This window comes from Mustela erminea, chromosome 3 (genome assembly GCF_009829155.1).
Source record: "Mustela erminea isolate mMusErm1 chromosome 3, mMusErm1.Pri, whole genome shotgun sequence".
Lineage (NCBI taxonomy): Eukaryota > Metazoa > Chordata > Mammalia > Carnivora > Mustelidae > Mustela > Mustela erminea.
In genome coordinates, this window is record NC_045616.1 from 124,248,131 (window position 1) to 124,275,649 (window position 27,519).

At 37.6% G+C, this 27,519-nt stretch overlaps 1 protein-coding gene and 1 long non-coding RNA gene across 3 annotated transcripts; one reads left to right on the forward strand and one right to left on the reverse strand.

Moving 5' to 3' along the window:
• The first annotated feature begins 29 nt into the window (after nucleotides 1-29).
• LOC116586883 lies at nucleotides 30-22,472 on the forward strand. Its single transcript, XR_004284184.1, has 3 exons — nucleotides 30-215; nucleotides 1,662-1,919; nucleotides 22,207-22,472. It is a non-coding gene; the product is annotated as an uncharacterized LOC116586883 (long non-coding RNA).
• LOC116586882 (serine protease inhibitor Kazal-type 9-like) lies at nucleotides 11,918-21,883 on the reverse strand. 2 transcript variants are annotated; one of them, XM_032337401.1, is made up of 4 exons: nucleotides 21,793-21,883; nucleotides 20,829-20,857; nucleotides 18,507-18,634; nucleotides 15,140-15,185 (listed from the first exon to the last, which is right to left on the reverse strand). In XM_032337401.1, the coding sequence occupies exons 1-4, from the start codon at nucleotides 21,803-21,805 to the stop codon at nucleotides 15,140-15,142; spliced, it is 216 nt and encodes a 71-aa protein (XP_032193292.1). In that variant the 5' UTR covers nucleotides 21,806-21,883. The 2 variants fall into 2 exon arrangements, 1 of the variants encoding a protein (XP_032193292.1); XR_004284183.1 differs by lacking the exons at nucleotides 15,140-15,185; nucleotides 18,507-18,634 and adding an exon at nucleotides 11,918-12,262 and having other exon boundaries at nucleotides 21,793-21,846.
• Nucleotides 22,473-27,519: the final 5,047 nt, after the last annotated feature.

A 27,519-nucleotide genomic window follows, 5' to 3' on the forward strand; every position in this document is an offset into this window, starting at 1 on the left:
ACATGTGACACCAAGGACAAAATCACTGGGTCACCGAAGACCAAGAATACTCTGCAGGCCCAAATATTTCATTTGTAATAGGCTATAGGGCTGTGGTATGATACCATAATTTAACACTGATTTGTTTGATTGTTAAATTATCACTGGGTTCCAGAGAAGTACATTCCATTTTTTAACTAGCAAGAAGAAACAAATGTGAAAAAGATTAACTTAGAGTGAGTAATTCTGGAGAACTTTTAAAAATTTACATGTCTGTCTTTAACACCTACTCCCTCCCACCCAAAGATTCTAATTCCGTAGGTCCAGGGTATGACTCAGATAACACACACACACACACACACACACACACACACACACACACACACTGCATAGTAGAGTCTGATTCACCTCTGCACTTGAGAACCAATGGATTAGGATACCACAATTTTTTACTAAAGGCTAATTTTCTGGGTCTCTTCTTCCTTTACTGCCTAATGGCAATTTTTTTTTCTGTCTTAGTAGAGCAATCTTTTTATCCTTTTTTATTGCAATAGCCATTCCTACTTTCCTAGTCATAACATCTACTATTATATTTAACATAAAGTATATTAAAGAAATAGCCAGGATGTATACATGGAAACTCAAGTCTATTATGTGTGATTTCTGTTATAATACTTGGATTGCATGATAAGGCAGAGACCCAGAGATCATGAAAAATCAATAATTCTGTGTTGAAGATTGTGTTATTACCAGGTGAAATAGGGCTTATTTCAGACTGCTACTAAACAAAGACATGAAGTTTGACTCTTAAGGAAGGATGTGTTATCCTATGATCAGTTCTCACATTTCCCAGGAATACCAAGTTCTCCTAAGCACTAGGAGTTTGAATAATAAAGACAGACTATCTTAGAACAGGTCATTCTTTCTACAGTGTGACCAAGATTCTTTGCCTGACTAACTTTAAATCAGGCTCCTGATCTCCTAGGGCCATGTGGGCGATTACTTGTATACCTTTGTTTTTGTAAGAACCCTGCTAAGTCAGTTTAACCATAATTATATTATACAAATATAATTATTTTTACATTAATTGATTGACAAATAAAATCACAAGGTATTTGCCAGGACTTTTTAAACGATTTTATTTTAAAATTGTAAAATATTTGAAGTGTACACTGTGATGATTTGATGTACATTTATATTGGGAAAGGGTTTTCCCCCATCTAGTTAGTTAACACACCCATCACATAGTTATCCTTGGAGGTTTTTTTGTGACTATTTTCGTTTTTGGTGAGAACATTTAAGTTCCACTCTTAACAAATTTCTATTATACAATACAGTGTTTTCCACCATAATCTCCATGTTTTACATTAGAACCTCAGCACTTAGCATCTTATACCTGAAATTTTCTTAGTATGACTGGCTGAATTTAAACCTGGGAAAACAGACTCCAGAGCTCACCAACTTAACCACTGTGTTTTGTAACTTTTTGGCTCAACATAAAGTGTTGACTGAGGACAAAAATAATCTTACTCTTCATTGCCCCCCACCCAGCACCTGGCACATGATGTGTGAATAAGTGCTGATTAAGAGATTATGAGCAAACAATTTTCTAAACCTTTGACATGTCAAACAATGGAATTTCCCAGTAGTTATAAAAAATGTGTTGTCATAACGTCTTTCAGGAGAAGAATATATCCACCCATCTGTGAGGTGACAGTATCTCAGAATCCTCTGGGCAGAAGACAGTCCTGGGGGCTGCTGTTGCCTGGGGTAAGAACAAGAACACCAAAGAAAGGTAGATCCAGAGGCAAAGGCAAGGACAAAAGGCAAGAGGCAAGTGCTGTGCTTGTGGGGCTGAAATGACGAAGGACAGTGGAATAGAATGAAGACAGATGATCCAGCATGGCCAGCTTGGCCTCCTCTACTTACATCGTATTCAAGTAAGAGAATTCAACTTGATTACTGCTTAGTGATTTAAGATGGTAAAAGCATGCTAGAAATATTTGCTGAGGTGAGAGAAGGCTTCATTTAGGAAAAGAAAGTTTAGAACCAGAAAGTGGAAACTGGGGTACAAGACCTCAAACCCCTCAGGAGTACTCCCTGAGCTGCTGGTATGGATTTTAAAATACTTAAGCCCAGAAGAGCTTATTTAAACTCACAGCCTAAAATATATACATTCTCCTTGATACAATAACTGATGACAAGGCCTTTCAGTGTTTTATAGGGGCAAAGGGGGGCAGGATAACCAAATACTACCCATGTTCCTACAACTACTAATGATTTTCCAAGCACATTCTAATAACAATAATGATAATCTAATAATAATAATAATAACAGTAGCAGCTACAATAGCACTTACATAATTTAACGTTTTTAACATTGTTACGTGTTCTGGGTGCTTCCCTTCCATATGCTATCTTTTAATTCTTATAATAGTTTTTTTTTTAAGTTTTTATTCAAATTCCAATTAGTTAACATATAGTGTAATATTAGTTTCAGGTGTACAATATAGTGATTCAGCAGTTCCATACATCATTTGGTACTCATCACAAGTGCCCCCCTTCATCCGCATCACCTGTTTCACCCATCCCCCCACACCACCTCCCCTCTGGTGACCATCAGTTTGTTCTCTGTAGTTAAGAGTCTGTTTCTTGGTTTGTCTCTCTCTCTCTCTCTTTTGTTTTTTCCCTTTGCTTGTGTTTTTTGTTTGTTTGTTTCTTAAATTACACATATGAGTGAAATCATATGACATTTGTTTTCCTCTGACTTATTTTGTTTAGCGTAATACTCGCTAGGTTCATCCATGTTGTTGCAAATGGCAAGATTTCATTCTTTTTAATGGCTGAATAATATTCCATTATATATATATATATATATATAAAATATGTATACATATTACATACACGTATATTACCTATATGTACCATATCTTCTTTATCCATTCATCAGTCAGTGGATACTTGGGCTGTTTCCATAGTTTGGCTATTGTAGATAATGCTGCTATTAACAATTTGGGGCATGTATTCCTTCAAATCTATATTTTTGTATCTTTTGGGTAAACACCTAGTAATGAAATTGCTGAGTAGTAGGGTAGTTCTATTTTTAACATTTAATGAACCTCCATACTGTTTACAAAGAGCAGCCATACCAGTTTGCATGCCCACCAACAGTGTAAAAGGGTTTCCCTTTCTCCACATCCTTGCCAACACCCTTCATTTCTTGTGTTGTTTTGATTTTAGCCATTCTGACAGATGTGAGGTGATATTTAATTGTATTACTCTTGAAAAGTAAGTATTACTGGTACCATATTTAAAGCCTACGCAAAAGGAAGTTCTTCCCCTGCCCCCCTCCAAGTATTACACACGGGCCTAGCTATTACTCCCATTTTAAAAAGGTAGTAGCCATTCTGAGATGATGAGTGACTGATTTCTGATCATAAGCCAAGGTGGATTTGAGGCCAGCACTCTTTGACATGAGCACCAGTGTCCTTCCCACCACAGTTTCCCATCATGTATGTTCTGACAGGACCCTCCCTTCAACTCAATGAAGTACCATTACTTCTATTTGCTTTTTTGCCAACTGATGAAGACTTCTGACTCCGAAAGCTGAAGTAACTGGCCCAAAGTCCATGGCACAGTCAGTCCTTAATCCATCTTTTGACTCTGAATCCAATGCCCTTTCCATCTGCAAAATGGGGGTAGAAGTAACTATTTCATATAGTTGTTCATAATATTAAGTGAGTTTATATACACAAAGCACCTAGATGAGTAGCTGGCGGATAGAAAGGTCTTTACATATTTGCTGTAATTATTTTCACTCCTTCTGGCATTCTTGCTTGGAAAGTGATTTTTCTGAAGCACAGGTCTGCTTCGATAGTGCCTGCTTATGATGCCATGCCAGTCCTTGCAGGATGGAGGCTGAGTGGCTCAACACTGCACATATTGGTCTGTGCTACCCTGGAGCACCTCCATAGCCTCAGAGACCACCCAGACTCCATCCTCTCCCCTCAGCCACATACTGCTTGCTTCATGTCCAATGAACTTTTCACTCCATCCAAGTCAGGGTGATATATTTTGATGCCTACATCATGTACTCCACTGCCTCCCAACTGTTTACTAAGCAAATCCTCCCCCCACCCCAACAAGATAGGCTCACCCAATCATCTCACACTTTTCTGTCACCCTTTTGTGTTATATCAGCCTACATGCTTCATAGGAAGGCAAAGTGACATGTATGTCATTTGTTGTATGGAACTTCTCCCTACTTGCCTGAAACCTGAGGACCCTGAGGTTTACCTTTTAACTCTTGCAGTCTTTTGAGGTAGACCCTATTAACATTTCCTTTAAAAAAGGAGACGGAAACTGAAAAAAGTTAAGTACATTTTCCAAGATCATATAACTAGTAATTGATGAGCCTATTACTGAAACCCAAGTCTGTGAGTTCAAAGTACATCTTCTTCACGTCTATGCCAATTTATTATTCTCTTTCACTTATGAAGCATAGCCTCAAAGAGAATTTAGAGTGTCACTTACATTACCTACCCATTAGTTGAAAATTTTTATTACCATGTATGAGAAGTCTCTAAAGAATATTAATAATTTTCATTCTGAATCAAAATGAAGAGGTTAGACAACATTCTTCATTCCCTGATGAATAAGTAAAGAAACATGGCATTTTATAATAATACTAGCTAAATGTCTTAGAATTCTTACTATGTACAAAGGGCTATTTATAGCCCTTTGCAAAAATTATGGCATTTATGCTCACAGCAATTCAATGAGGTAGGTATTATAATTACTCTCATTGTATAAATTATTCTCATTGTATATTGTCAAGGTCCAGAATATCCAGAAAATTAAAGTGACATGTCCTAGTCAGATAGCAACAAAGCTGGGAACTAACAGAATTCTTTCTGACTCTAAGGCCAGTGCACTTCGACATTATGCTCCATTAACTCTATTTAATAATGGTTTGAATCTAAAATTCTTAAAACCAGCTTTGACACTTAATAAGGTAAATACTCAGGTACATAACAAAATTGTGTGGCATTTCGGCTTTATCTCTGATGATTCTAGATAGATGTTTCTAAATCATATCTTTTACATATTAAAAGATGTATGGAAGAGCTTTTAATTTTGAGAGGAAAAAATTCATCCCAATTTTGAGATTACGTAAGAGTAGTAATTCTATACCACATGTTGTATAATAACCATTTTCCTTAATCAAAACCAATTTTGGAGGGGGAAAGATCTGATTTTTGTTTTGGTTCTTCGTCTGTGCTGGCTGATATGGGGTTCCCAATCAAGGCTTCAAATCAAACTGTTTGATAATGATCAGTTTAGACTCACTCAGCAAGAGTGGTGATGCTATGATTGCTCTTCTCGGGTGAGAATGGAATATAAGAAAGAGGGACTGAGACTGGGAAGAGGATCATAATAGAATTTGTTTGTTAAATGATGCTAGGCTATATTCAGTACTCCATAAATACGGAATTGACAAATTATATATTTTTATATTCTTTAAATCTTCTGTCAGTCATAAATGACAAGTGGAGTCAGTGTTGATTTCTACCCAATGAAGTAAGAATATTCTATTGGCTCGAATAGGTCAAGAATGGACTATCTTTTTAGCAAGAGAGTTTTTGTATCAAAGCAGAACCTAGATGATGATTTCTTCTCAGAGATCTCACAGGAAGCTTTCTTACATTGGGATTAGATGAGCTTTATGGACCCTCCAACACTGAGATTATGTGATTTAGTGATTTCTCAATGGAGAAGAAAATGCATTAAAACAAAAACAGACTTGCTTATCCTTAAGATGAAAAAAATCTCAGAATTTCCTAAGCACATTTTCTAGGATCATAAGGAGCTATTGCTCCCATGCTGCTCAAAGCAGCCAAGGGCAGTAAGGTGGAGTCAAGAGAAGTGACCTGCTATTATAAGCCTAGCCCACTGAGGCTTGCATTATATCCTAGCCAGATGTATCATCTTTATTAACAAATGGCTGCTTCTCAGAGCAGTGCCCTAGAACAGGTTTAAAAGATTCAGTGAATCATGGGAAAATTTTCCGTGTGACAGGATTACATAATATAACCTAAATTAATGCTGTCTTAGCCCTTTACCCAGAGTTCTCTTCAACTGAGAGTCTGCCAGATTTGTTTCCAGACTGGACATAGAACAGAGGAATCCATTCACTGGTATTGGTTGGCAAGACTTATGCAATAAACCATGCTCTACAGTGATGTATGCTTTCTTGGGAGCCCCAGATGTTATGGTATAAGTAAAGCTAATGGGAAAGTTAGCTGGATATATATTGGGAATATACCTGTTCTCAGTTGGAATCTACTTATTCAAGCTTCCTGAGGGGAACGTCACCGGCTTCCTCAAACTGAGAATGACGGTACATGTAGTTATCTTAGGAATACAGTGGTGCGAACTGGGCTTTTCCTGTGCTTTGTCCATGATGGCTTTGTCTCCAAATAGGACTAACCTTTAGAAGCCAAGTAAAGTTAGAGCCAGAGACCTCCATTGCATTCAGTATCAGGGGGCATACTTAGCTAATGATACCATCAACTGTACCACCATTGTCCAAAAGGGTGGGCAGCTCTTGCACTTCATATAGTGCCTAATATTAGGCAGTAACTTAACAAAATGAAACATTTTTAAATATATGCTTCTTGCTAAATGCTACCAGGACTTAACTATACAAAATAATGATTTCAAGGAACCACTCTATGGCTCTGTGCCTGTGACACTGGCAGCTCCTCTTGCCTTTGGAGTTCACGGGCTAGCAGGCATTCTCTACAACACCAATGGACATAGTGCCCTTGGCCTGGACAGGCTGTGCAGCAGAGAGCTCACATTTATCTCTCTGTGAGTAATTAAAAACAGCCAAAATCGTCCCTATGGGCTGCTCTGGGGATAGGGATTATGATACTGCCTAGGGAACATAGTGCTTAATTGTTTAAGAACGGGTCAAACTGAGCTCTTGTCATGCAGAACTCTGCCATTTCCTACTAGTGTTGGACTACATATCAGTCTTCACTGAACTTTATTTTTCTTAAGTGGGAAAACAGATTCATTCACTAACTTAATTCTCTCTTTTTTTCTTTTTCTGAGCTCTGATCATGCCTAGAAATAAACTAAGTGCTAGATTTGCCATGGTTAATATTATAAATACCCTGCTTATCTTCTCATAAATTTAGTACTAGGGTTGTTTATGAATTAAATGAGTTTATGATGTAAAGCATTTAGTATAGGACATGGTCCAAAGTTCTCTTCAACTAATATTAGTAAACTCAGAAAGTATAAAGAACTGTCTTAAAAATTCTGAAAGAGTTCTCAATTACAGTTTTTCTCTGTGTCTTCAAGGGCTATATTTAGGACAGATAAGGCGGTAAATAATATGGCATAAATCTAAGCTTGATAAAAATAAGAAGTTTTAATAGAGTCCCCCATTAATAATGGCCTTCCCACTCAACAGGTTCAAAAAGAAGCTGCATAAATACATTTTAGGATGCCTATAAAGGCAATTTCTGCATTGAGCATAAGGATTATAACCATCAGTGTTTTATATTTTTAACTATAATAATAATAATTCTTATAGAGTTTATTATGTGTTATTATTATGTACTATGCCATGAACATTCTAAGCACATATTATCCATGAATTTATAATCCCTACAAAAATTCTACTAGGTGGGTAAACAGACTCCTAACATAACCAATGAGGAAGAGAAGATAAGCCAGAGAAATTCAAAACTTGCCCAAGTTCAAACAGGTATCCAGTGGAGGAGCCAGGAAATCTTACTGTTGCCCAATATAAAAAATAAATAAAAGAGAAGCATATCTGAATTGAAGAAGGAGTAGAAGGTTCTGACCTCTGCCTGCTTTCAAGCTGCTCAGGCAACTCCAAGAGCTTCCTAGTCTTCCTTACAATAACATTTAAAGACCACTGGTCTTCTCGAGTGGTTCTTAAATGCTACTACTTGGTTCAGATGAGACTTTTGGGGAAAAATAAGAACGATTTAGTAATAAAAACAGTATATGATTACAACTATCATTTCATGTTATAAAGTAATTATGACAGTAGATTAGGGATGCCTGGGTGGCTTAGTCAGTGGGGCATCTGACTCTTGATTTCGACTCAGGTCATGATCTCAGGGATGTGGTATTAATCCCTACATCAAGCTCCCTCCTCAGTGGAGAGTCTGCTTGAGATTCTCTCACCCTCTCCTTCTGGCCCCCCTCCATACACACGCTCTCTCTCTCTCTCTCTCTCTCTCAAATAAACAAATTTAAAAATAAAGTAGGTTATAATTTTTTTTTTTAACTGCAGCTTGGAAGTCACAACCTGGGCTTTTTGTTTTTATTTTTTAAAGTATTTGTTGAGATTTTTATTTATTTTTATTTTTTTAAAGATTTTTATTTATTTATTTGACAGAGAGAGATCACAAGTAGGCAGAAAGGCAAGCAGAGAGAGAGGGGGAAGCAGGCTCCCTGCTGAGCAGAGAGACCGATGCGAGGCTCAATCCCAGGACCCTGGGATCATGACCTGAGCCGAAGGCAGAGGCTTAACCCACTGAACCACCCAGGCGCCCCAAGTAGGTTATAATTTTTATTAAAGTTTTTATATAAAAAAATGGCAAAGCTTTATTAGTCTCCCAATAGTTACATTTTTTTTTTTAAGGTTACTGTGTATGCTGGTTATTTCAAGAGATTAAGGAGGAAAGAAAAAAAAAAGACAAAAGAAAAAATTAAATATTCTTTTGGCATAACATTAAGCAAAATGGAATACAAAATTGCATTTATGATATTACTGCCAAATGGAAACTGTATCATGCTGTATGGAAAAAGTGATGTGAGGTTTCCTGAAAATTGTGGATGATTTTTTTGTGTTGGATATTTATTGTTTTTTTTTTTTACTTTATTTTGCAATAAATAATTATTAAAAAGAAATTTAATGGTCTCTGATATCCAGAAATCTCTGAATCCCTGGTTCAGTATTTGACATCTTTCTTTCTTTCTTTCTTTCTTTTTTTCTTTTTTACAATGGTTTCTGTCACAAGATTCACTTGATTCTGTGCTTTGTTCTTCATGGGAGGTTTCAATGAGAAAGTGGAACTGTTCTGGTCAGTTGAGTGACATAATGCCCTACCCCACCCTGTATTCCTCCCTCTATAATCTGGGCCCCTATATGGACTAGTTTCCTGCTCCATTTAGCTCTGTTTTAGAAGAGTAAGTCTCTGTTCTTGAGGAAAGCATGTCAAAGAGGCCTCTAGATACTGGAGAGGGAAGAGAATGCCACAAAGGCAAACTTATTGATGCTTTTCACTTAGCAGAGCTCAAATTCAAATTGATACCAGAGAAAACCAACTTCTTCTCTCCTTACCCACCTTCTTATCTTTTCTCTATTTTGTCATATGCCATATATACAAAAGAGTGTTTATAATACTCGTGTACAGTTTAAATGCTAATAGCAACACAAATGCTCATATGTCTATCAGACAGTTTAAGACACAGCCCAAGTTCTGTCTTCAAAAGCTTTTATGTGCCTCCTCCCTAACTCCCATTTTTTGCTGTAATTCTGGCTGCCAGTTCCCACCTTACTACACCCCCATCTTCCTCTCCTCTGGCAAAGACCCTCATGCAACCATAGACTAGAAACATTTCTCCAGCTGTGAGGAATTAAGTTTGTTCTTCTGTTCTCTGCCCTTTGCTAAATAACACTGTTTTCTCTTGTTATTTGCAGGCAATGTAGAATTTAGTGTGGCACTCTTAATGGCATTAAGATGTTCGATACATGGCTTTGAATATATTTAACCTAAGTTTGTTTTCATTTTTTTTCCTTAACAGTTTAAAAATTATGTGTATATGTCAGGCTGCCTAGTATATATCAGGCAATGGAGAAAAAAAAATATCCATTTGGACATAAAGATAAACGGACCGAATCCCCCATTCTCAGGGGGCTCCAAACCAAAATACACATATTTTTTCTTTTTCTTTCTTCCTTTCTTTTTTTTACACCAAAAATGAGGATAACTTAAAAAACTTTCCCAAGTCTCCAGTGGGAGTATATTTTAATTGTGGTCAAACAACTCTGTTGCCTTCTGTGGCTATAACAGTGATGGTCTCTTCTAACAGGAGGTTCATAGTGTTCTCTCAGGACCAGATCAGGCAGGGGTTAGGCAGGGTTGGGCTTGTGTTAGGGTGGAATTGGGGAGAAGACAATGAAAAGCCAGAACCTATCTATTGTGCTTAGGGGACAAGGTTAGGGTGACTCTAGATTTTTGTTGTTACTGTTTTCGAAATCATTGATTTACTGTTTGCTAATTATGTGCCAAGCCCAGTATGATGTATTGTGTGTATAGGCTGATTCACACCAGTCCATAAGGAACTGTCCCCACTCTGAAATGCAGGAACTAACACTCAGGTTCAACCAGTAACTCAAGGTTATTCGGAAGTGGCAAATCTAGATTTAATCCCCGGGCTTTCTATTCCCAACGCCCCGTTGTTGTTTTTTTTGTTGTTTGTTTGTTTTGTTTTTGTTTTTTTAATTTCCTTAGGGTTTTTTTTTCTTCATTTTCTGAAAATTTTACAAAACTGAGCTATAATTGACATATAACATTGTATTAGTTTTAGATATTCAGCATAAAGATTCGATAATCGTATATATTGCCAAAAGATCACCATCTTTTTTTTTTTTTTTGAAGATTTTATTTATTTATTTGTCAGAGAGAGAGCGAGCGAGAGCGAGCACAGGCAGACAGAGTGGAAGGCAGAGTCAGAGGGAGAAGCAGGCTCCCTGCGGAGCAAGGAGCCCGATGTGGGACTCGATCCCAGGACGCTGGGATCATGACCTGAGCCGAAGGCAGCTGCTTAACCAACTGAGCCACCCAGGCGTCCCGAAAGATCACCATCTTAACCACTATGTTATAGAAGGTTCATGAATAATTTCACCTGACATGGAGGACATGGTAATATCTAAAGGGTATGGCAGCAAACAGATAGTGGTTCAGGAAATCCGTGGGCCCCGTAGATAAACAAGAAAGAACCAGAGCCCCAATAGGCAGCCCAGACAGGGCAACGAGGGATGTGACCAACGTAACAGATGTCCACCAATATTTTGGGGTGCCTGCCACTGGGCTCCATTTCTAGAACAGGCAGAGTGGAGAAGGCAAGAGTAGCAAGAGCACAAGCTAGAAGTGCAAGCCCAGAGGGCTAGGCTGCTGTACAGGTTACAGAGCAGGGCCTTAGGCTGGAGAAGCTGCCTTGGTCAGAACAGGGGTCTTGGGCTTATGGAATGAGATTCAGGAACATTGGGGCAGAAGAAGAATGAAACCCAGAAGCCAGGCTTACTCTTTGATGAGTCAGTCATACAGGGCTGGGCTGCTTCCAGGCTTCGTTATTTTAACCACAGAGACTATTTTTGAGCATCAAATGACTCACATCCTAGGAAATCAGCGCCTAGGAGTCTGGCAAGTGGAACGATCAGATAGTTTCCTGGGCTCCCTAGAGGCATCTGTCACAACCTCAGTAGTTCTCTTCCAGCGTTTCAGCAGGCACTCATAAAAGGCTTAACTTCAGTTGACTCAGAGTTCCTTTTCTTAAGAAATTCTGAAAAGTTTTCAGGATGTGTCCCTGCGGATAGGTTTTGTTAAGGAATGTTTTTGTAGATCTGGCTTCTGCTTCCTGTACTATTATTGTCAATTAAAATTCCACAGTCAATGCTTCATCTTCTCTTTGATTTCCCAGAGGGACAGGAGTTACCTGTTCTAGAAGGACTGGTTTATTGGCTGTAGTAGTGCTTGCTGTGCTGAACTATGAGGAAGAGCTAATTAACAATGAAACAGAATGAGATTTCTTAGAATGTGAGTAGGCCTCAGTTCTAGCAACAGATTTTAGCTATGGATTTAATTGTTTTTCTTTTATTTGTACATCTTTAAAATTTTATGTCAGTTTCCTCTTCATGTTACAAATGACAAGGATTTGCAGGGTGGTGTTGCAAGAGATGACTGTAGAGGATAGAAATGCAATGGGGAGCTTTAGGCTGTAGGTGAGCAAAATGACTGCCATTTAAGCCACCGCCCCAACTATGGAAAAGCAGTCATCACTCTCTCTTATTTGTATATCTATGGATTCTTTATATAGGTACTTGAAGAAGAATTCAGAGTTTGGGTTGGTGCAGATGCAAACAGATGCTATATATTCCAGTGCCAGAGAAAGATCAGGAGGTGACATCTGATTTCAGGGTTATCTGGGATAAGACACCATGGTTTCCTTGCCTGTTGATAGAAGTCAAATTCAATTCATCTTAATTTAATTCAGTTAATTTATTACACATTCATCAAATGCCTGCAGCATGCCAGCTATGATCTCATAATATAGCAAAAGAAACAGATGCTTACAAATTAATGAGGATATACTATGATGCTAGATAATCTGGGAGGATTATATGAATGAATGAATACATAGGAGATGCTCATTAGAGAATTAGGAGCTTTTTAGTGAAGAGAGCACTAGGGATGAGTTTTTTCAATGAGCGGTAATTGGTGAGATAAAGAAGTGGGAAAGAGAATTGGAGGAAGAGGGACCAGGATGTGCACAATGGCAAAGTGTGTGGAGGGTTCTGAGAGTGGTCACCCGTCTATTTCATAATGTGGAACTGAGAGAGATGGAGAGATGGAGAGAGAGATGGAGAGAGAAGTGGCCAGCCCTCATGGACTTATAGACAGTGAGACTCACTGAAGTAATTTTAGCAAGGAGATGACCAGGTAAGATTTGTGTTTGAGAACTATCCTTCTGGAGACAGTTGGAAATGAACTGTGGGCATGGATAGTAGAGAGGCTTGGGAGAGTGGCTGAAAAACATGAACTGGCCAATAACTGTGCTAGTTTGTTATGTTGCTATCTCCTGCTGCTCCCTGTGCTTGGAATGATGCTTCTTAATCCCATGGCTACTGCCTCCTCCTTCCACTTATCTCCACTCATGCCTCCATTTTCCTTTGCTTGACTTCTACCCATTATTTGGTTTCTGGTTATAAATCACCTCAGGAAGGCCTTGGAAGGTCTTTCCTGATGGCCCTAGTTAGTCTAACTTTATATATATATATATATATATATATATATATATATATGCGCATTTGATATTTCATTAATATTATTCTGCCTATGTAAACTTAAAGCTTCACAAAGGAAGGATGAATTTTTATATTTGTGTGTTCATTGATGCATTTCTAGCATCTAGCAAAGAGTGGATGTTTAATATTTGGTGAAAAGACGAAGTCCAAGTCAATATTTTTCACTTCTTTAAAAAGTTTCTTTGAAAAGTGATTTTAAGTAGTCCTAGTGATGATGGTCTTGCATCATTCAAGAAAGAACAGCCACAACAAAAAGTGAAAGAGAAAAAAAAAGGAAATAAACCACCCCAGAGCACACCATTCTACTTGAATTCTTTGGAAATTAGCACAGATCATTTTGTGGCCAGTCTTGGTGTCTGAATCTCTAATTGACTGTGAGACAAAAACAAAGCTCAAAAGGATTTTTTTTAAAGATTTTATTTATTTATTTGACAGACAGATCACAAGTAGGCAGAGAGGCGGGCAGAGAGAGAGGAAGGGAAGCAGGCTCCCTGCTGAGCAGAGAGCTCGATGTGGGGGTCGATATCAGGACCCTGAGACCATGACCTGAGCCAAAGGCAGAGGTTTTAACCCACTGAGCCACCCAAGGCACCCCAGCTCAAAATGATTTCTATTTTCTCTTTCTCCCTCTTTGCGGAGAATATATAGTTAGATTTTCATATGTTGTATGTATACATAATGTGCTGGTATAATCCAGTTGAAATATTGCTTAACCTTGATTCAATGTTAATAAACATTTGCATAATATCAGTTCTCTACAAGATGCTATACTAAGCATGGCAAATTCTTTCACAGAATATAAGCTCAAAGAGGGCAAGATCAAGTCTATTCTATTTACCATTGTATGCTCCAAATCCTATCTCAGATACTACCAACAACTAGGCATTAATAGATATATGTTAATTGCAGAGATGCACAAATGGATTACAAAGATGTGCAAGGCATCCTCTCTGTTCTTTGGAACAGATAGTAGGATATTTGGAACATCAAATAATATGTTTTTGAAACATATAATAAATAGTGAGATCAGATAAGTTTCAGGTCCTAGATCTGAGACCAAACTTTAGCAGGATAAGTCAGTCAGAGAAAACCAATTATCATATGGTTTCCCTCATATGTGGAATATTATAAATAGCACAGAGGACCATAGGGGAAGGGAGAGAAAACTGAATGGGAAAAAATAAGAGAGGGAGATAAACCATGAGAGTCTTATGATTCTGAGAAACAAACTGAGGGTTGCAGAAAGGGAGGAAGGTGGGGAGATGGGGTAACTAGAATTAAGGGTGACAAGTATTAAGGAGGGCACGTGATGAGATGAGCACTGGGTGTTATACACAAGTGATGAATCAATGAACACGCTATCAAAAACTAATTATGTAAAAAAATTTTTTTAATTAAAAAATTGTGTACTATATATTGGCTAATTGAATCTAAATTAAAAAAAAACTTTAGGGGAAAAAACACATGGAAGACATCAACTAATTCATGGGAATTTACATAATTTTACTGGGCATTTGATTTTGACCAATCAAATTTCACAAACACGTGTTCTGGTAGAAAATAAAGAGCCGTCTCAATCTAGGGCAGCTTTCATGTCTTAAACATAAGAAACATCTAGCAAAACAGTATTTCATGATTCTTGTACTTGAAGACTCCCATTTTTTTCTGTTCATGTTTCAGGAATTCACAAGAACTAAGTTATGCACAGGAGGTGTTTTTCTAGCCTGGGCTAAAAGAAGGCATCAGATTCAGGTCCTTTGATTTTCTGGTTCCTGCTTCTGGTCTTAGTTAACCCTTTTCTTCCAGGACGTGGCCCTAAGGTGGTCCCTTAGACATCACCCAAAAGTGAAACAAATCTGGAAGATTCAACTCCTAAACAAAAAGAGTCAGACATATGTTTATTTCATGTAGGTCTCCTTTATTCTACAAAGAAATCTGGACATGATGGTGACAAGATTAGGCAATGCGGCACAGGTTATATGGGAGAAGTGTGTTTTGTGTGAACTAGAATCACAAGCTAGATTCAACACTCTCCAAAATGTTCAAATTTAAGTTTGTTGTTAGTTTTTCTGTGGAGAGAAAATAGCAACAAATGAAAATTGCTGATGCCGTAGGCATTTTATTAGCATCTGGAACTAATTAGCATTCACTAATGAACCCACCCCCCACAAGGTACTCAAGTTGGTCCACTTAGTGATGTTTTTAAAAGGAGGGAGTGACTGGGAGCACCTGGGTCACTCAAGTCTGTTAAGGGCTGCAGGGTCCTGGAATTCCCATTGAATCTGTCTCCCTACTCAGAGGAGAGCCAACTTCTCCCTCTCCCTCTACCCCTTCTCCCTGCTTGTGTTCTCTCTCTCTGGTTCTCTCTCTACTCAAATGAATAAATAAGATCTTTAAAACAAAGATGGGGAGGGAGTGACTGCAATTTAGAAATATTTTAGCAACTGGTGCTGGTTATGTAAGGACGATGCTCACAATACATCATAATCAGCTTATATCCCTGAAAACATATTTAATGAATTTCTTATCTAAAGGAGGCACATTTAGAAACCTTTTTTCATCAATGATTTCATTATAATTGTCACATTTTACATTTTTCAAAAAATACTATTTCTCATAAAGGTAGTTTTTTCTGGGGTGCCTGGATAGCTTAGTTGGTTAAGCATCTGACTTCGGCTCAGGTCATGGTTCCAGGGTCCTAGGATCCAGCCCAGTGTCTGGCTCCATGCTTAGTGGGGAGTCTGCTTGTCCCTCTCCCTCTGTGCCCGCACACACTGTTCCTGCTCTCTCTGTCTCTCTCTCTCTCTCTCTCAAATAAATAAAATCTTTTTAAAAAAGAAAATTTTTCTCATTAAAAAAACAAACCAGAACAATATGTCATCAATATTGGGTATTTGTTTTCATTCATGTATGTTTTTAAAAAGGGTCTATATGTTTCTATACATTCTGGTGTATCATGCACCGTCTTATATTTCTCGAGCTGGTACTAGCATATCTTTCAGGTGATTATTTTGTAACCTTTAAGCTATCTTTGGCTATTTGTTCAAGTTTAATTTTTATTAGAGCTTCAATATATGTTTTGTTGAGAAATCATACTGAAACAAAAATTTCTTTGGAATTTTTAAATATTATCCCCTTTTGTGCCAATAATTAGGGGGCTCTAATACATCTAAACTTAATTATTAAAATGAACAATAGATACAGTTCGTTCTGACAGATAAGTAAACTGCATGCCTAGGAGGAGGGCGGTTCCTTGTCCCTGGAGATAATCAACTGCACACTGGGATGACTTGAATTATTTGTAGAGCGAGTTCAAGCAGTAGACGAGTATGTGGACATTGAACTAGATGACCCTCAAATTTCCTTCCAACTTAGAGACTTTGAAACTGGAGCTCAATCACAAGGAAAAGTTCAGAAGGAACGCAAACATGTGGAAGCTAAAGACCACCTTGCTTAAGAATGCTTGGATCAACCAGGAGATCAAAGAAGAACTGAAACAATTCATGGCAACCAATGAGAATGAAGACACTTCGGTCCAAAACCTATGGGATACAGCAAAGGCGGTCCTAAGGGGTAAATGCATAGCCATCCAAGCCTCCCTCAAAAAAATTGAAAAATTTTTTTCTCAGCTTTCTCTACACCTTAAAGAACTGGAGAATCAACAACAAATCAAACCAACTCTACACATAAGAAGGGAAATCATCAAGATTAGAGCTGAGATCAATGAGGTAGAAACCAGAGATACAGTAGAAAGTATCAATGAAACTAGAAGCTGGTTTTTTGAAAGAATCAATAAGATCGATAAACCATTGGCCACACTAATCCAAAAGAAAAGAGAGAAAGCCCAAATTCATACAATTATGAATGAAAAGGGAGAGATCACAACTAACACCAAGGAAGTAGAAACAATCATCAGAAGTTATTGTCAACAGTTATATGCCAATAAGCTTAGCAACCTAGATGAAATGGATGCATTCCTGGAAAAATATAAACTACCAAAATTGAACCAGGAAGAAATCGACAACCTGAATAGACCGATATCTAATAACGAGATTGAAGCAGTGATCAAAAACCTCCCAAAAAACAAGAGCCCAGGACCTGACGGATTCCCTGGGGAATTCTACCAAACCTTCAAAGAAGAAATAACACCCATTCTCCTGAAGCTGTTTCAAAAAATTGAAGCAGAAGGAAAACTTCCAGACTCTTTCTCTGAAGCCAGCATTACCCTGATCCCCAAACCAGGCAAAGACCCTACCAAAAAGGATAATTTTAGACCAATATCACTGATGAATATGGATGCTAAGATTCTCAACAAGATCCTAGCCAACAGGATCCAACAGCACATTAAAAAGATTATCCACCATGATCAGGTGGGATTCATCCCTGGGCTACAAGGATGGTTCAACATTCACAAATCAATCAATGTGATACAACAAATTAATATGAGAAGAGAGAAGAACCACATGGTCCTCTCAATTGATGCAGAAAAAGCATTTGACAAAATGCAGCATCCGTTCCTGATTAAAACGCTTCAAAGTATAGGGATAGAGGGAACATCCCTGAACCTCATCAAATCTATCTATGAAAGACCCACAGCAAATATCATCCTGAATGGGAAAAAGCTTGCAGCCTTCCCGTTGAGATCAGGAACAAGACAAGGATGCCCACTTTCAGCACTCTTGTTCAACATAGTATTAGAAGTCCTAGCAACAGCAATCAGACAACAAAGAGAAATAAAAGGTATCCAAATTGGTAATGAAGAAGTCAAACTCTCTCTCTTCGCAGATGACATGATTCTTTATATGGAAAACCCAAAAGACTCCACTCCCAAACTACTAGAACTCATACAGCAATTCAGCAACGTGGCAGGATACAAAGTCAATGTACAGAAATCAGTGGCTTTCTTATACACTAACAATGAAAATACAGAAAGGGATATTAGAGAATCTATTCCATTTACTATAGCACCAAGAACCATAAGATACCTGGGAATAAACCTAACCAAAGAGGTAAAAGATCTGTACTTGAGGAACTACAGAACACTCATGAAAGAAATTGAAGAAGACACAAAAAGATGGAAGACCATTCCATGCTCTTGGATCGGAAGAATAAACATTGTTAAAATGTCTATACTGCCTAGAGCAATCTATACTTTTAATGCCATTCCGATCAAAATTCCACCGATATTCTTCAACTTAGAGACTCTAGTTCTTTGATTTATTCTTACTGCCTGAATATGCACAGATCCAAAGACACTAAAGACCCCAAATTCTATGTATTCATCATATTTACATATTCATTGTACCCTAAACCACTTCTAATTGAGGTATATTTGCCATAACACTTAATTACACCTTAAATATAGAAAATGAAAATATTTCAACACTTACTGAACTTCATAACAAAAGAAGCAATCATTAGGGTAAGGTTTGCCATCAGATCCACAAATTGGTGCATATATTTCATAACAAATTCCCTCTTTTCCTGGTGGTAGCTTCTTATATTTACTGCAATCAACCTGGAGATACATATTAAAAGCCTTGAACCAAATCTTTTTTCCCAGATTAGGATTTCCCAAGCAAGTTTAGAGGGCTTTCAAATCATCAGTTTCTTATTCTTTTTTTTTTTTAAATATTTATTTATTTGACAGAGAGAAAGATCACAAGTAGGCAGAGAGGCAGGCAGAGAGAAGGGGAAAGAAGCAAGCTTGCTGCTGAGGGGCTTGATCCCAGGACCCTGAGATCATGACCTGATCTGAAGGCAGAGGCTTAACCCACTGACCCCCCCCCCCCAGGCACTTCCAGTTTCTTATTCTAATTGTCTGTCCTCATCCAGCCACTTTGAGATATGTCAAGTATAGAGATTTCTTATGTCAGATATAAAATCATGAGTGATAAACTTCTTTATGGTAGCTTGTAACCAAATAATTTATCTAAAAATTAAAATGTGAATTTAAAAACATACATGGCAGAGTCCCAGATGTAATCATTCCCATGGGGTTAGTTTTCTACACATCCTGCTATTTCTCTCTTTCACTTAAGTTCTACCTGAATGCAACTATGAGATGTATTATAGGGATACTTTCTATAGTTTTAAGAGCTAGCACATCACTAGCAACTTTTACCATTAATTATTGGTCACAAAGCATGTGTTATACACTTCTTCAGTGCATAGACAGACACATGCATTTTACTGCTGTAGTTGAGAACCACTGTTGTAAGTGCCAGGAGGAAAGCCAACATGAAGGCCCCTGTAGGAGCACGTCTGCAATCACCAAGATAGAGGTTTTCTGGGGTTTTCACCTATGAGCGAATTGAAGAGTATAGAGAGCAAGAGTCAAACGTGTCACATTTCAAATCCTGACTATATGACCCTGAGACCATCATTTTACTTCTCTAAACCTTGTTTCTTTACCTGTAAAATAAGCGTGATAACAACTACATCGTAAGATTGAAGTAAAAAATAAATAATCAAGAAGATACATGTAAAATGCTTAGCACTTCATGACATGGAAAATACTACAAAAATACTCTCTATTAGTTTTACCCCTTGGCTCTACATTCAGGACTACACAAATTTTAGCTCTGTACAGAAGAGTTTACGTTTGTTTTTCTGACTCAGAGTTCCACATGTGATATGTTACTAATTGTTGAATGTCTCCACTTGGGTAGCCTGAAATACACCGGAACTTCAGGTTAAATTCATCTTCCCTTTCAGTTATGTTCCATTAATTGATCTATTCATTCCTTTGTTTGCCATACGCCACGTACTTTCTAAGTTTTAGGATTGCGCTGATGGCTGGCAATACAAAGATTAGCAAACATGATAAAATGGCAGAAGGCGCTCAGAGGCAAGTGGAGTCTACTGGAGAGTGGGAATGACGGTGCCCCTTGATGAGTATATGTCAGCATGATATCACTTCTTCTCCTTGCCTGCTCAAACCCCAGTGTGAGGATTTAAGTCACATTCACAGTGTGACCAAGAAATGACCAAGACTTCATATTCATTAACTGTTTTCATGTTCAACCAGCTACTAATTGTGAAGGATGGCTTGAATTCAGGACTGTCTGACTCCAAAATTCACACTCTTAACCCTCTTATTCTCTTTAATACATAAAATGAAAGACTCAAAGAAGTGAAAGAAGCTGCCTGAGGCCCACAGGCATACTGCTGAAAAGCCATTGAGCTTAGACTTCTGATTTAAAGTTTTTACTACCACACCTAGATTTTCTCAACAACAGTTATTGCTTAATATGAGTCATAAAGGGAAGGTTAAATTAAAATATTCATTCCCTAAGATAAAGAACAAAGATGGAGGTGACCCATTTAGCGTTATAAGAGTCATGACTTGTCCTTCTTTGGTGCCGGTACAGTGCTCAACTCTCTTCAAACACTGTGGTTTTAACCCTCACAATAAGCTTATGAGGCAAGTATTGTTGTCCATGGCCACACGATCAAGGAGCTGGAATTCAAACCCAGGACTTTATAGTAACTCGGATGTTAGGTGCCTAACCACTTTGTTCTACTATATCCATTTCAGAAAGATCTTTTAATGAATTTTTAAAAGCAAAATCAGTTTTGATACTTTAAAAATCTTCAAACATGTAACAATTTAATTAGTGTATAGTAGCAAATATTTCCTTGTTGATACTGGCTTTAAAATTACATAAAATATAAAAGTAAAACTTTTATATCAAGATGGATGTACTGACCTGTTGAGGGTGTGTGGCACATTCTACATCTATAAGAAAAATAAAGACAAAAGAAACCAAATTAAACTCTGGAAGAACCTAATCATGTTGAAAAATGATCTCTCATGTTTCAGTTCTCAGCCTATCAAAAATATCAGACTCTCTTCAGAACTGTGTATCAATATAATGTCAAAGATTGAAGCTCAGCATAGATTTTTTTTTTTCTTTTTTGGATACGATTAGAGCATAGCCAAAAGCATGGAGAAACTACTATAATAATGAGAAATTTTGTTCTTTCTTACCTCATAATCAGAGTTTAGAAAATACTGGAAAAAAGAAATGGTTTTATATCTAGGGAATGTCTGCTATTGTGTAGGAGGCAGATATGGCAGAAGCTGGACGAGCAGTTGAAAATTCTTAGGAAGCAAATTTCAACTTAATGCAAAAATAATAAGAGCTCATGCTGCCAAACAATGAATGGGACAGGCTTTTTTTTTTAATTTAAATTCAATTAGCCAACATATAATACATTATTGGTTTCAGATGTAGTGTTTAGTGATTCATCAGTTGTGTATAATGGCCAGTGCTCATTATATCATGTGCCCTCCTTAATGCCCATCACCCAGTTACCCCAGCCCCCTACCCACCTCCCATTCTACCACTCTCAGTTGATAGGACGGTTTTATAAAGAAATGGGGTCCCCATAAACCCATAAATAGAGACATCAAGTCAAAGCAGAGTCTGGATGTACACTGACCAAATATAAATATTTATATGGATAAGAATTTGCCCTTAGCTGACCATTTAGGTTCAACTCAGCCCCAAAGGTGGTACCATTTAGTGATTTATTGGTAGAGACAAAAATGCATTTCAAAAAGCTTCCCTTATTATCTATGTGCTCTGTATATCCCAGAATTCTGTGAACAGAAGATGACATGAGCTGTTGGTATCAGGACAGAGGTGGTGTTATGAGGGAGATACTTACTGAAGATGGCCATAAGTGCCAGAGCCAAGAGCAAGGCAGACTGTTGCTTTCATGCTGCTGAAGTGGCCAAGCGCAGTCAGATGGTGGCAAAACCAGTGACTTTCTGGTGTCTGCTTGGCCCACTTGGGTCTTGCCTTATATATTGTCAAGAGTTCCTGCCTCAATTGTGAAATAGCTATTTCCAGAAACGGAATCATGGGAAGAGGTCAGAAACATTTGCTAGTATGGGAATTCTTTTATTGTGAAATCAGATAGTTTGCTCATGACATTTTAATAGATAATAGAACCCAATAAATCTGTTATTTCCTTATTTTTTTACATACTTGAGAGTTTGAGTGTTTTCACATCTGTTATACCATTGAATCTTCATAGTAAATCTATTGGATAGTTATTACCATTTTCTTTGTTTTACAGATAAGAAAAATGAAGTGACAGAACTTAAGTAATTTCACCAGTTTTACTACATATTCATCTTTTTACTACTTCTGGGAATACTCATCAGGTGTGGCAGCCTTCTAAGTTCAGAGATATTTCCAGTTTCCCCTCTTTCCTCTAATACCAAATAGGAAATGTGACCAGATAAGACTCCAGACTGGGCACAGAGAAAAGGTATCAATATTCAAGTCTTTTGGGGGGCTGGGAAGAAAAGGGCAGAGGGAAAGGGAGAGAGAGAATCTCAAGCAGGCTCCACAGCAAGCATGGAGCCCATCACAGGGCTCAATTACATGACCCCAAGATCAGGATGCTTAACTGAGCCACCCAGGCACCCCGACACCCAACTCTTGATTCAGCAGAAAAATAATGATTGATGCTCTTTAGCAGGGGAATAATTTTCCCAAGTACCTAAATTTGAGGAGATGGAACAGTGAGTAGAGCTGGTGAGCAGTCACACCTCATTTACCTGCCAGATCTTTGGTGGAAGCTTCTTTATCAAGGGCCTGTGGGAGAAGGGTCTTCTTAAGGGCAATAATAAAGAGCTAGATGACCAGCTTAGCCAGTAATGGATTTAGTGACTGAAATGGCTGGACTGTCCCTAGAGGTTTGGCCATGATTCTCTAGTCACAGCTTGATGATTCAAGAATGAGATGTTGACTTTGCCCTGGGCCATAGTTACATATGAGATCAGTGACATTTTACACTAATACAATCATTTTTAACAGACAAGCTCACCAATCTACTGACCCCCTCAACTTGCTCCTTGGCTAAAAATCCCCCATGTTTTATGCAGACTTGAGCCCAATCTCTCTCTCCAATTACAATAGGAGTATTCAAGACTGTACTTTGAATGACAGCTTCCTTACCATTTTAACAAGTGTCAAATATTTTAACAAGCTTACAAAATAAAGTTAATGGCACCATCATCATAAGCTTGTTATAAGTTTCAAAAGAGATTGTATTTGTAAAGTTCTTATCCAGGGTCTGGCATATAGTAAGTTCTTAACAAATTTTGGTATTTGATGATAATGATCATAATAGCAAAGACAATGACAGTGACAGTGGTCTTAAGAAAAGACTCAGAAAGCCCTTGAGAACTATCTTAAAATAAGGAAGTGTTGTATCTTTGTGGCTGTACTGGAAATGATAAATATTGGCATGTCATCATAAAAGGAACTTAGTGATGATCAGTAAAGTTTGGTAATGACTAGAAGTAGAGAGATCCTTTTAAGTGTCTCCTTGGAGGTCAAATGAATACTTCTCAAGGACCTGCAGAGGTGATTCCTTTATTGAAATTGAAAACGGCCTCTATCTGCATTTTTAAACTTTTCTAACAGCAAAATACTTTGTTTAATGACAATAGCAATAACAGTAATAATATTTACTGAGCACTAATTATGTGTCAGGTAGTTTTGAAATTGTTCTATGAATATTAACTTATTTAAATTTTAAAACTATATTAGGCAAATACTATTACTACCAAGACTTTACAAATAAAGGAAATGAGGCACAGAGAAAAAAAAACGAGTTGTCCAAGATCACAAGAGTACATAGTGGAATTGGAAAATGTTGTATAGAAGCACAGTACACTAAACAGATAACAGACGTTCTCCATTCCTTGAAGAAGGACTGTGGCATCTTGGCTTCCCTGTGCCCATCTTTCCCATAATGGCCCTTGGGTCACACTCATGGAGTCCCTAGGGGTCCACAGGATGATTTGAAGATCACTATTCTGGGAGAGAAGTTCCTAAATTCCACCCTCAAGTGGTGACTCCAGCACTTGAGGTGGATCCATAGGGGTTCAGTTCAGAGGCAAGCACTACTTGAGGAAGAACTTATCTGAATCAGAGCCTCGGCTTGGCTGGTTTTAAGAGTGTGAATGCAGAAAAGAGAAGAGAAGAAAAAGAGGGTGATTAAGAAGGAGCAAGTTCACACAGACTTCCAGGGCCATGAAGGAGATTCTCTAGTTCAGGGAAAAAAGAGAAGTCATCTGAATTGAAGTCCAAGAAGAATTAAATTTCTAGATTTTTAGATATAAGATTAGAGGAGAACCATTACAAAGGTGACTCTCTGAGAGTGTCAGAGAGCTGGGCTGGCTGAGGCTATAATTGCTAAGACCTCTTCTGCTTCTGGGGAAGACTGGCCAAAGTTTAGGAGCCACTGTGCATGCATGGATTAAGTGGTCATCTCTGGGGAAATGTTGCGGGATCTGGGAATCAGGAAAACTTTGACACAAAGTCCCTTGAGCTCTTCAGAAATGTCTTTAAACACAATGGTTGTCCTTTCCTCCTAATAAGCAAGACCTTTGGGGTGCCTGGGTGGCTCAGTGGGTTAAAGCCTCTACCTTCAGCTCAGGTCATGATCTCAGATCCTGGCTCTCTGCTCAGCAGGGAGCTTGCTTCCCTTCCTCTCTCTCTCTGCCTGCCTCTCTGCCCACTTGTGATCTCTGTCAAATAAATAAATAAAATTAAAAAAAAAAACCCACAAGACCTTTTAGGCAGCCCTGAGTTATACTTCTTCCTGAGAAGAAGACAAAGAAGAAGAAGGGAAAGGAGAAGCAGAAGCAGCAGCTTAAAATGTCACTATGAATTGAAGGGTTTCTTTCTTTTTTTTTTTCCCTCCTACTGAATTCTGAACTATTTTCAGTATGTATTGGTGGAGGGAGGGGAAGTAGGCAGAGCCTTATGGTTTATTTGAGAATTTACTTAAGAATTCAGCTTGTGTGGCATATCCTTCCCATATTCTCTTGCTACTTCCCAGTCTGAAGTCACTTCTGTGACACTGCTTTCTTGGAGGAACAGGTCCATCAAGTTACCAGTAGTACCTGTTTTGCAGGTACTAGAACACATTTTTGAATTTTAACTTTTTATTTTGAAATAATTGTTGCAAGATTAGAACAAAGAAATTCTCCCATACTCTTCACCTCAAGACTCCATTCACATTTTGCCATTTATGTCAATAATGCCTTTATCACAGAATCATCCAATCTAATCAGACTGTATAAAAAAACTCTAACCGAAATTAAATCAAAATGATCAAAGACTTAAAGGTAAAAGTTATAACTATAGTAGTCTTAGAAGAAAACATAGGCATAAGTCTTTGTGACTTTGGAATGGGCAGTGGTTTCTTAGATATGACACTAAGAATATAATAAGCAAAAGGGAAAATAAATTGGATTTTATCAAAATCCAAATTTTGCACTTAGTAGGACAGCCCACAGAATAGAAGATAATATTTGTAAATCATTGATCTGGTGAAGGCCTAGTATTCAGAATATATGAAGCTAAACAAAATATATGCAGCTCAAAAATAACCAGACTAATTATCTACTTAAAATTGAGCAACGGAGTTGAATAAACATTCTTCCAAAAAAGATATACAAATGGCCAATAAAGACATCAAAATATGCTCTTCATCATTCGTTATCAAGGAAATGCAATTGAAAGCCAAAATGAGTACCATTTTACATTCATTAGGATCACTTAAAAAAAGACAAGATGTTGTCAAGGATGTGTAGAAATTGGAACCCTCATACATTGCTTATGGGAATGGAAAATGTCATAGCTGCTGCTTTGGAAACAGTTTGGTAGGTTCTCAAAAAGTTAAATGTAGAGTTACCCCATTGCCCAACAATTTTATTTCTAGGTATTTATCCAAGAGAATTGAAAAAAAAAAAAAAAAACCAGAGAAAAATTAAAAAAAAAAACAATACCCTTGTATATGAATATTCATGTTGGCTTTACTCTTAATGGACCAAAATTGCAAACAATCCAAGTATCCATCAATGGACAAATGACTGAATGTAGTAAAGCTATAGAATGGAATATTATAATGCTACAGGAAGGGATGAAATACTGACACATGCCACAACATGGGTTAACCTTGAAAACCTTATGCTAAGTGAAGGAAGTCAGACACAAAAGACCTATAGTGTATGACTCTATTAATGTATGATGTCCAGAATAGTAAATTCGTAGGCAAAAATTAGATTCTTGGCCTCCAGGGGCTGGAAATATGGGGGAATGAGAGTGACTGCCAGTTGGTTTGGAGTTTCTTTTTGGAGTCACGAAAGGTATTAAAATCAAATAGTGGTGCTGGTTGCACAATTTTGTGAGCAGACTATAATTTTACATTTTAAAAACAAGAATTTTTGTAACTAATGCAATGCTGCTTGTTAATTATACTTCAATTTTTAAAATTAAAAAAACAAAAACATGAATTTTATGGTATGTGAACTATTTCTCAACAAACAGCAACAACGACAACAACAAAAGATCCATTCAGGATCATAAAATATTATGTTCTTTAGTCCCTTTCAAAGCAGAATATTTAAAAGGCCCATTCTTGGTTTTTCAAAGTTGTAGGTGAGTTATTTTATAGAAGGTTTCTGAATTGCAGTTTGTCTCATGATTCCTAATAGTTATATTTGGGTTGTACATTTTTGGCAGGGAAATACAGAAGTTATTCTGTATTCTTCATACTGTATACTTTGAGATAATATCCATGATGTTGATTTGCCCTATCACTGACTATGCTAACTTTGATCACCTGTGCCCATTAGTGTCTAAAATGTTTCTCCACTCTACTGTTACTCTTTCTCCTTCCAAAATTAGTAAATATTTTGTGACAAGATCTCTTGAGATTATTTGAATATCTCATCTTTCATAACAGTTTTACTCATGGTATTAAGTGAGGCCATGTTCAAATGGGGCAAACTATATAAGTAAATTCATGTAATCTTTTATGTTCAGATTGTACATTTGCCTTTTCACTTTCTAATATCAATTTCTAAGGAACTGAAATGTTCCCATATCCCAAACCAAGAAAAAAACTCCACAGCAATTACTGATCATGGGCCTTTACTTTAAAATACCAAACATATTTCCAAGAATGTAGTCTATATGTTCAGGCCCGGGTAAATGTTGGAGAAGGATGGGCATACAGATCTTAACCAACACTTTCATTTCCATAGAACTGTACAGTTTACAAAGCATGTTCACATGCATATATCATCTGACTCTCACAATGCACAGGTTAAATTAGGGATTATTATTCTCTTGATTTTGTCAATAAGGAAAGAGATATTGCACACATAAATGACCAACCTACAGCCACACACCTGGTGATGTCCAAACTGGCATAAGCATACAAGTCTCCTGTTCCAAGTTTTGTTGTGTTCTCCTGAGCTGCTTGGTGGAGTTTTATAATGAAGACAATGATGACGAATATGCCAGAGACTTCAGTGATGCAAGTGCTGATCAGTATATAGCTAAGTGAGTAAAACTGAATAAA